Consider the following 10,293-nt stretch of genomic DNA (forward strand, 5'->3'; position numbering starts at 1 on the left):
CTTGTTAGCCACGAATCGAAGGTTGCCGCATGTGCAAACATACCCTCATAGGGAGATTGGCTGGGGCCGTCGATGGTGACATCAAAGTACCGGAGATTGTCGTCGTGGGGTGTCGCGCTGATGCCTTGCACACTGCACAAGTAACATTATTAGTGAATCTACGGAGATTCATATAGCAGACATGCTCACGGTTCGTTGACCAGGCGCTCGGTTTCCTTGATGATTCGCTTGGGCAGCGACATGATTGAAGGCGGGGCAGGACTCGTCGGTGGCAGAGGAGGGGTGATCGCGAAAGATGTGCTTGACGTGTAAGAAGTTGCGACAGTCGTTGAAGCCTAGTTGGAGGAAGTAAGTTTATTCCTCGAGGTAAGAGAAGAAGATGCCGCGCCTTCGCAGTAAGAGCCACTGCGCTAAACCTCCCGGGCTGGATGTTTGACCTTGCGTAATCGGTCGGGCATGCCACCGACGTTGCCGAACGAGGCCTAGCCCAACAGCCAGCATCTCCATCACTGGGAGGCGCGCCAAGGGGCCAGGGCTATCACCAACATCAACACTCGCACCCTCCTTCATCACGGCCAAGTCTGCCAACGCCCAAGATGGCGGCCACAGGGGGTGGGCCATCGTCGGCATTCAAATCGCCAACATTCGACGACAATGTCTTCATAGATGTAGACGAGGACATTGGTGCCGCAAGCATAAGCCCAGCAGGACGCGACGTGGTACTCGCCAGCAAGAATGGCCTTCGCATCATAGATCTGGATAACTTGTGGTCTCAACCCCTCATCATACCAAATCAGTCTTCGTGGGATGTCGCAGATGTACAATGGTCTCCCTTCGCGGCACGCGCCGAGTGGATCGCGTCCACCCGAAACCAGCTTGCGCTTGTATACAATCTCTCCATGCCTTACAACAACAATAAAGCGCCTATCGAGTATACCCTACGCGCGCATGACCGAGCTATAACAGACATCAACTTCTCTGCACACCATCCAGACCTCTTGGCAACGTGTGGTGTTGACAGCTTCGTCTTCGTCCATGATCTTCGCAGCCAAAAGGCGCCGCTGAAGCTTGCCGACTACACCGCAGGAGCCACTCAAGTCAAGTGGAACCGCCAAAACGACAAGATCATTGCAAGTGCTCACGACAAATACCTCCACATCTGGGACACTCGTCATGGAGCCAATCCTCTTTCTACCATTACCGCGCACACGACCAAGATTTACGGCATCGACTGGAATCGCAACGACGCGAACAAGATCATGACCTGCTCACTCGACGCGACTATCAAACTTTGGAACAACGTAGGATTGAAAGGCAACATTACTGTTCCTCGCCGCGTCATTCGCACTGATTACCCTGTGTGGCGAGCGCGGCACACGCCCTTTCCACATGGTATCCTCGCCATGCCGCAGCGTGGCAACTCCTCTCTTTGGCTATACAAGCACGTTGATGGTAGCGATTCTTCAACCTTTACCAATACATCTGCTACACACTTTCCCAAGCACGCCCCTGATGCCCAAGTTCGCGAGTTCCTCTGGCGCACGCGAGGCTCTACCGATGACGGGTTCGACAATCGGGACTTTCAATTGGTTTCTTATGGCACTGACAGGCGACTCATACTTCATCGTCTTTCTTCAGAAGATTTGGAGAAGTGGGTCGGCCACCGTAAAGGCGAGCCACTTGTCGAACAGCCCAGCAGGACGCGAAAAGGTGCAATGTATGTTTCATATCGCGATGGGCCTATTCCTACTACCACAAGTACAACCACTCAGGACGAATTCGGCCCACCTCGCAGACAACGCAAGGGCAATCTTTCCACTCTCCTCCAGAACTACTCACTGAAAGAAGACGCTTACGCTCCGCGCTACCATGACCGAACGCATTCTCGGATTCAACATGAGACAATTCCGCGAGAAACAATGACGGCTCGCCCGATTCGGCGACATGATCCACGTGTAGTCAATCACATGAAGTGGATTAATGGCATTAAATTCGGGAGTGACCGTCACAACGATATCAACGACCTACATGCTCCCCCCAGCCATCACGACCGCAATAAGAAGCAGCCATTTCAGGAGCAGAACGACCTTGGTGCAGAGATTGCTTTGGTAGGCCACAAGTACAAGAAGCTTGCTTTTGAAGAAATCGATATTCCCGGGCGACGCATCAAGGTCTCCTTCAGCGGTCCATGGGGTGATTGGGATGCAGTGACAAACGAACCCAGATTAGTGTTTCTTCGCTTCACAATCAACTTCCCAGTTTCCTACCCGAGAGCAATCAAAAGGGAAGAATCGGGCTCCGTTCTTAGCAGGATATCGACTCCTTTGCACATTGAGTTTGAGAGAACGACAGCGGCGATTAGCAAAGAAACCCAAGAGGAATTAACAAACAACATGCACCGCATTGCGGAAACTTGCGCAGACCAACAGCGAGAAGGCCTAGAAGCAGTCCTATCGTACGCGTTGGGTGAACGAGCTCTGGACGACAGCCTGGATCTAGCCGAAGATGATGACCCGCTCGCAGACCTTGGACCACTGCCTGGCGAGAGCTCTAGTGAGGATGAAGACCAAGAGGGCGAGTTCACTGATGACGTCATGCAATCATCCCATACTAATGCCAACATACCGCTGCCGGTTCAGTGTACTGCACGGTTCTCGGTAGATGGATCCCTTGTAGTCGCAAGGATACCCGTAGCAAAATCTATGCCTGGCGCAGATACCTTCAGATTTCAGATTACCAGGAATCTTAGACAGGGTGTTTCGAAGAATGACATCTTCGACTCGTTCGGCCGCTTTACGAATCATCATCCGGGAGCCTCCGATGGCGCATCGTCGCCATCCTCCTCCGTGGGATCATGGGAAACATCCTCCACCCTATCTTCATCGTCCGACTCCCATCATGCAGGAAATTCACATATAGGCAACTTCCAGCCACCGCTTGCTTGGCAAAAATCGGCATCCCGCTTCCAGTCGCGAAACTCGATTCCCTCTTCGACTGGCGGAGGGAAGCAGGCGGCCAAACCTAAGTCGACGGTGTCAATACTATTTTCTGCCACAGATGATCTGGTACCCAGTAAACGTGAACTCGCGGAGGAATACAGGATTTTTGGACCTGGACCGGGGATTTGCGAGCATAACTCAGAAGTAGCTCGGAAGTACGGCTTTGATGATCTCGCGGACATTTGGATCCTTTGCAAACTCATCTTGAGTAATGAGGTACCCTTGGAGATATTACCTCAAAAGTACCGGAGGGACCAGGTTCTTGTGCTCGCCCGAAGAGCTCTTGTGAGAATCAAACGCAAGGATAGTGGGCTAGACCTACAATTCGACGAGGCAGATACCGTGGCCAATCCTAAGCTCAAAGCTCGCGTGAAGTGGGGACACCACATTGTCGTCACGTGGTTGATACCGTCACTTTTCGACCACTTCGAACGCCTAGCAGATACGCAGATGCTTGCTATGCTGTCATGTATTTTTGCAGAACCTGCTGCTCGCGAAGGTGTCACTTCGGCTATGGCCAAGATGCGACAATCCCAGCTGCCTATGTCCATGGAAGCACCAGCGTTCTCATTGGACTACTTTCCTTCAGTGGATGCTGCGTGGAGCTTATTCCAGCCCACAATTTCTGTTCCATCTACGCCATCGCAATCGCGTTTTGCAACGCCGGCCAACGAGTTTGCTTGGCAGAGACTGGCCAAGAATTTCGATACGTACGGTAGTCATGGAAGCTCCAATGGCCCGTGGGGCAGCGACCATATCAGCTCCGATCCTGTTACACCATACTCCACCGGTAACACGCCTCCCGCCCTGTCCAGGGCGTCTACAATGAGAAGTGCGCAGACGGCTAATCACACGCCATACGGAACATCACCAGAGCAAAGTCACACGGCGCACAAGAAAAGCTCCACTGCAAATTTCGCAAGTGCCGTTGCCGCACTGTCGCGCCCTTTTGCGAATGCCATGTCCTCTTCACCTCCAGTGAGGTCACGCATGGACGATCTCTCAACTTCAGCACCCACCAGTGGTGTTACCTGGGGCACAACCACATTCTATGGAAGCGACTCCCATGATCAGAACAATCTCTCAACCTCACGCTCAAAGCACGGCAAGCGAGCAAGTTTCGGACAGTCAGAGCAAGTCAATGTCAACTACATAGAGGATTCGGACTCTGACTACGAGAGAGTCGAGGATGACGGTGGCGACAGACTAGCGAACTCCAAAGAAAGTGGCGCGTCTGACAAACCTAAAGATGGTGTAAGTAACAGAGGAGGCATCAAGGTCACGCTCAAGAACCAGGATCAATTCGATGATGAGGCATGTTTCAGTAGGCCACTACTAGACACAAGCAAAGACTGGTTACATCGGGCTTGGCGCGAGCAGTATGCTGAGATGCTAAGCCGCTGGGGTCTGGTCAGCATACGGGCCGAAGTACTAAAGTTCAACGGCCTTGTGTCCTACTTCCCAGCTGAAGCTCCTCGTACCGGCCTCAAACATGGCTCAGTATCGCTCGCACTAAAGACATCCGCCGACGAAAGCGGCGACGAAAAGACATCAAGACATCTATCTCGAGCTTCATCAACACTGGTTCCGCCAACACCCACCACATCGCAAATGAAGCGCACGTCGGGCGCATCACCTCGTCACTTCTCCTTCAACCCCGAAGCAATGGAGTTCCAACCTGGAACGATATCTGGCGGTATATCAGAAGAAGGTCTACCGTCTTTCAACACACTCATCCCAACAGAGCAGTATCTCCAACTTTCAATACCCGTCCCAACCCCAACGAAGGAGTTAGACGAGAGCGTTGCCGGCCTAGACACGTCGCCTGGACAGAATCGACTGCAACCCCCGCCCAGCAGAGCGAGCCGACCCAGCCTCTCACGAGGCACATCAACTGTCTCAGCCGGTTCATCATGGCGTGACGGACGCTCGCGCACCAATATCACCACTACATCCTCCAAGCCCACCAAAACAGACCCCGTGTACAGTTGCAGTATCTGCTGGATCCGTGTCTCAGGTCTTTTCCATTTGTGCGCCGCATGCGGACACGTCGCACACATGGACTGCATGGACGACGAGATCGGTATGGAAGACGGCGAATGCGTAGTCGGCTGCGGATGCGGCTGCGGTCTCGAAAACGACGATGAGCGCAGCAGGATGGAAGCTTACATCGAGGGCGTACGCGCTGCGCAAGCTGCTGGTATCGCATGGGAGGAAGGGAGCGAGTGGTTCCCTAGCGGCGCCACGACGCCTGTTCTGTATGCCGAAAGCGCCTATGGTGACTTCATGACGGGCGGCGCGAGTAAAATGGCGGGAATGAATGGTGGTGATGAGAAGAGGAAGGAGAGGCTGGGTGGGCGCAGTAATGTGGTTAGTCCTACGCCGGCTAAGAAGAAGAAAGGGAAGAAGAAGGTGAGGGCTTCGGGGTTGAGCTACTATTGACTGTAGGACTACGAGAGGAGATACCCTTTTCTTTTCTTTCTGTTCGTGCCCTGCATTCTAGGCGTCATGGCTATCCTGGCGTTTGTGTATGGCGCGGCTCTTTATTGACGGTCCATGTACAATCTGGTAAATGTAATTTTAGCTGCATCCTGCTCAACTGACCTTGTGCGACCGTACCCTACCCCGCGCCCCTCTGCTCCGCTTCACCTTCACTTCTCCACCGTTTACACCTTCGTTTCCCCACCGGGACACCACACGCTCAAAATTCTTTTTTTGGAGGATACTACCTAGATGCCTTTTTGATCACTTGCCACGCCACAAACAGTCCCAAGCTCATCATGGGATTCTTCGACAACGCTTGGAAGGCCTTGGACGGTTTTGGACAGGAAGCTGGAAAGCACGTGGGCCATGTCGCGCAGGAGACCTGGAAACACCTCGATGCTTTCGGTCAAGACGTTGGACCAAAGATCGGCCCTGCTCTCGGAGAAACCTGGAAACACATGGATGCCTTCGGTCAAGACGCTGGAAAGCACGTCGGCCACGTCGCGCAAGAGACCTGGAAACATCTTGACGCTTTCGGCCAAGATGTAGGACCAAAGGTCGGCCCTGCTCTCGAGGAAGCCTGGAAACATGCAGATGCTTTTGGTCAAGACGCTGGAAAGCACGTTGGTATCGCGGCAGAGCACACCAAGCAATGGATTGAGGAGCATCCAGGAGAGACCGCTGGGATAATCGCCTGTGCCGTTGCTGCTCCTCTCGGTATCGGTGCTGCGCACGGCGTCCTACGTATGGTGGGTTTCACGGCTAAGGGAGTTGCTACTGGTACGTCACGATCTCCTTGTCCACTTTGTTACACACCCGACTGATAGAATGATAGGATCTGCCGCTGCTGCAGTTCAATCTGGCATCGGAAAGGTTGCAGCTGGAAGCGCTTTTGCGGTTCTCCAAAGCGCAGCAGCAGGCGGTAGTGGTGCTATACTCGTCAACGGTGTCGCCGCGGGCACAGTCACCGCAGTTGCTATCGCTGCTACGGCTCCTGGACTCATCAAAGCTATGCAGGAAGGTAAGAACGAAGTCACTGTGGATGGTATCACTTACGAGATCGAGGACAAAGGAGAGGTAGAGTCCTCGCCACCAGATCAGTAGAGTGGCGGCGGGCTCAGATGGTGATGGAAGAGTGTGAAGATGCTTGGGCACTACATGTCGCTTGAGACTCACACCGCATGCTTCCGTCTTGTGAAGAACGACGTAGAGATACGAAAAAGCTTAGCCTCCTACTGTTTTGTGTCTTCTGTGCGCAGTGCAACCAAAAGAGGCCGGCTCCAGGTAAGCCTGGTCTAGACTCACTGACGTAGAGTTCCCAAAGCGAGAACGTTCCTGATACATGCTCCACGGGATCTCCCACGGCTTTGCGTCGCTCCCGAAACAAGGCTGAGCCGTTCGTGGAGCGGTTCACGGCCGGCTGCAAGGGTTCCGAATGCGGATAGCGTCGATGAAGGGCACCTGGGGCCTGCACCACGATCCCAGCCAACGGCTAATACCAACTGTCAGCCGTCGCACAAGATACTGGACTCGAGTAGCTACCGCCGCATATCACTGAGCACAAGACCTTGAAGAAGAAATTTCGCGATTGCGCAGAGTGAGGAAAAATGCTGAAACCGGACCCCACGCGTGATTCGCGAACCCGATAGGTAAGGCGCTAATGACTAGCCGTGCATCTCCCCAGCTTCTTCTCCACTTTAGATACCGCTGCCTTCCTGCTTATCTACCAAACCTCCGGTGATTCTTCTCGCTTCTGCGTAGCTAGTCAATTGTTGTTTTGCATATGATATCTCGGGCCGCCGACAAGTTCGCCCAGCGACCGAACGCTCGCACCTTCCGCGGCAGATGGCTGAGGCTATCACTGTTTCGTCATCCTCATCCGTGCTGAGATCACCCGAGACTGCTCCGATCGACGTCAAGCCCGCTAAGCAGGTGTCATCTGCATCATGTTCCGCGAAGAAGAAGGCAACCAAAGCCTCCGATACTTCTGGCGTCACTAAGAGAAAGCAGTCCAAGAGCCGTAATGGTATGCTTCCCCTTGTCAACTCTTATCGCTCACATGATAAGCGTAACTGGACTTGTTCTCACCTGTGACTATACTGACCTATATATAGGATGCGTTTCCTGCAAAGCAAAGCGCTTGAAATGTGACGAAAGACATCCTTCATGCAAGCAATGCGAGAGACGTGCAATAACATGCGGCGGGTACGCCAAAGATTACAAATGGAAGCACTATGACGAGCTGAACACTGCGACCAAAGCGCCCATCAATCCACGTCAAGGTCAGTGTCTGCACAGTCATACTGATACGCAACTAACAGACTTAGACCCGACCCTCCAGATACCAACAGCTGTGCCTTCGCAATTCCAGGGACAGTGCGGTCTCCAGGAGTACCAATGCACCTTCGGTAACCCGCCCCACCCTGGGGTATACTATCCGCCGCGCCAACACTCATACCCTTTCATGCATGGTCCGCCTATACAGATACCCTTTTCACAAACCCCCTTAGCACCTATGGAACACTTGTTCACCGTCCCGACGACATCGCCATTCATCATCTCTCAGTCGATATCACCAGTGGAGTCGTTCGCGCCAGGTCCTTTCGAGCCTTTCAGCATCATTGGAGCCGAAAGTACGACTACTGCGCGGACCAATACGAATACTGACTCAAGCCTTTCGTCAGGCCAGTCTCCCCGAATCGTAGACCTCCTACTCCCAGGGACAGATCTAACTGTGCCACCGGAGGAGTACTCTTCCTTTGTGTCTCAGCATGAAGCTTTCTACCAGCCCTCTGGTATGACGCCGCCAGCGCCATTGGATGACGATGTCGATGAAGAAGTTGTACGCGATAAGATTGACGAGTCTGCAGCTTGCGTTATGTGGCTACCATCGCCCGCGACACCAAGCTCATCAGGCTCTTCCACGAATTCTCCCGACTTCAAGATCCCGGCCCAGTTGCATGTACCTATGACATCGGCGGAGTCACTCACACGGCGTTATCATAGGGACACATGCGGCGTACTGTCACTGAAGGACGGGCCTACAGAGAACCCATGGCGGACCCTCATCTGGCCTCTCACGAGAGATTGTCCAGCACTCTATCATGCCATCGCATCGATGACCTCCTTCCATCAGGCAAGAGATATGCCTACTTTGCGCATTCAGGGTATAGATCATATGCGGAGCGCCGTACATGCATTGGCTGCTGGACTCCAAAACATGCGTGTCGACGCAGCTATCTCGACTACACTTGTTCTCGCCTTTGCCGAATCATGGGACCAGCATATCAGTACCGGTATCAACCACATCAAAGGAGCTAAGATCTTGATTAATCAAGCACTTGTGAACCATCGTCTCATGCCAAAACAAGGCGAAGAATGGGCTCGCCTGAAGTTTCTTTGCAACACTTGGATTTACATGGACGTTCTTGCTCGCCTTACTTCTGCTGAAGAAGACGACGCATACGATGTCGACAATGTAAGAGAGAGCATATATGCTGCCGGAGACACCGACTCTACTCTTGACCCGTTGATGGGCTGCGCGCACACGCTCTTCCCCATCATTGGCCGAGTGGCCAATCTGGTGAGGAAAGTGCGGAGGTCCGATAGCAACGGACCCACCATCATTTCGCAAGCAGTACAATTGAAATCTCAACTCGAGGAATGGACCCCGCCTTCTCACATTGAAGAACCAGAAGACGAGACAACAAGTCCGCAAGATGCTATCAAGACTGCGATCGCTTATCAGTACGCAACACTGCTCTATCTTCACCAAGCCGTGCCGGAGGTTCCATCCCAGCCACCCAGCGTGCTCGCAAACAAAGTGCTGTGCGCCTTGGCTACCGTTCATCCGCGCTCACGTGCAATTATCGTACATATATATCCTCTAATGGCTGCCGGCTGTGAGATGACTAAGTCAGATGAGAGGGAATGGGTCAAAGATCGCTGGTCCCTGATGTCTACCAGAATGAAATTGGGGATTATAGAACGATGCCTGGAAGTCACAAAAGAAGTTTGGAATCGGCGCGACAACCATGCGCTTGAGCGTACAACCATGAATATGGAGAACTTGCGAAGCGACAGCTTCTCATCAGACGCATCCATGATTTGCCAGAACGACACCTATCCTGGTGATTACGACGTCGATCGCGACTTCGGTTCCCGAGAAACACCGTACGGGATGCCGATGCCATCCAGTACTACAGAAACCCAGGATTCGGGAGTAACAGTCAAAAGTCGCTTGCATTGGTTGAGTGTCATGAAAGAATGGGAATGGGAGGTCCTCCTCGGTTGAACCCTGACCAAGCCTTCAACTGCGTTTCTGCATTCACCAGTCTTTCCAGCAGATCTTACACATGCCGTTCTCTCTTCGGAGGCTTAACTTTTGCATTTCAAGGTCGGCTTTGCTTCGTAATGCCTGTTTTTGGAGTTGGCGTTGCGATGTACAAGGAGCGAAACTAGCCATATCGCTCAACAATGTCCAGATTAGGCCCAAACCTCGTTCACTGACAGAACAAGAGGTACAACTTGAGGGCTCATATCTTACGCTCCAGCAAAAAAAACTGAGATACTCAACGCTTCCAGCATATTGCCGTAATACACATCGATCTTACTTCGATGGACCTTCATTCGAATCACACTGGGCCGCCCTTCTGGCGGTAAGAAGTCTGTCCACCAACTCTCAAATGTCAACGATTGTACTTCGTTTCAAACGACCCAATCGAGCTCACCGGTCTTGTGCGCTCAAACGATCGCACATGCGTCACTCGGGCGGCCAGTATCAACGTGCGCGCACGACATGCACTACGTA

General features: G+C 52.9%; 1 protein-coding gene across 1 annotated transcript; it reads left to right on the plus strand.

Moving 5' to 3' along the window:
* Positions 1–7,993: 7,993 nt before the first annotated feature.
* On the plus strand, positions 7,994–9,777 carry J4E93_006045 (uncharacterized protein; the record flags this gene model as incomplete). The annotated part of the gene is made up of 1 exon (XM_049343963.1): positions 7,994–9,777. A coding segment is annotated over one exon (1,784 nt), but the record flags the coding sequence as incomplete, so codon positions are not given.
* Between the last annotated feature and the right edge of the window lie 516 nt (positions 9,778–10,293).

This window comes from Alternaria ventricosa, assembly GCF_023758065.1.
Source record: "Alternaria ventricosa strain BMP 2768 chromosome Unknown scaffold_9, whole genome shotgun sequence".
Classification (NCBI taxonomy): domain Eukaryota; kingdom Fungi; phylum Ascomycota; class Dothideomycetes; order Pleosporales; family Pleosporaceae; genus Alternaria; species Alternaria ventricosa.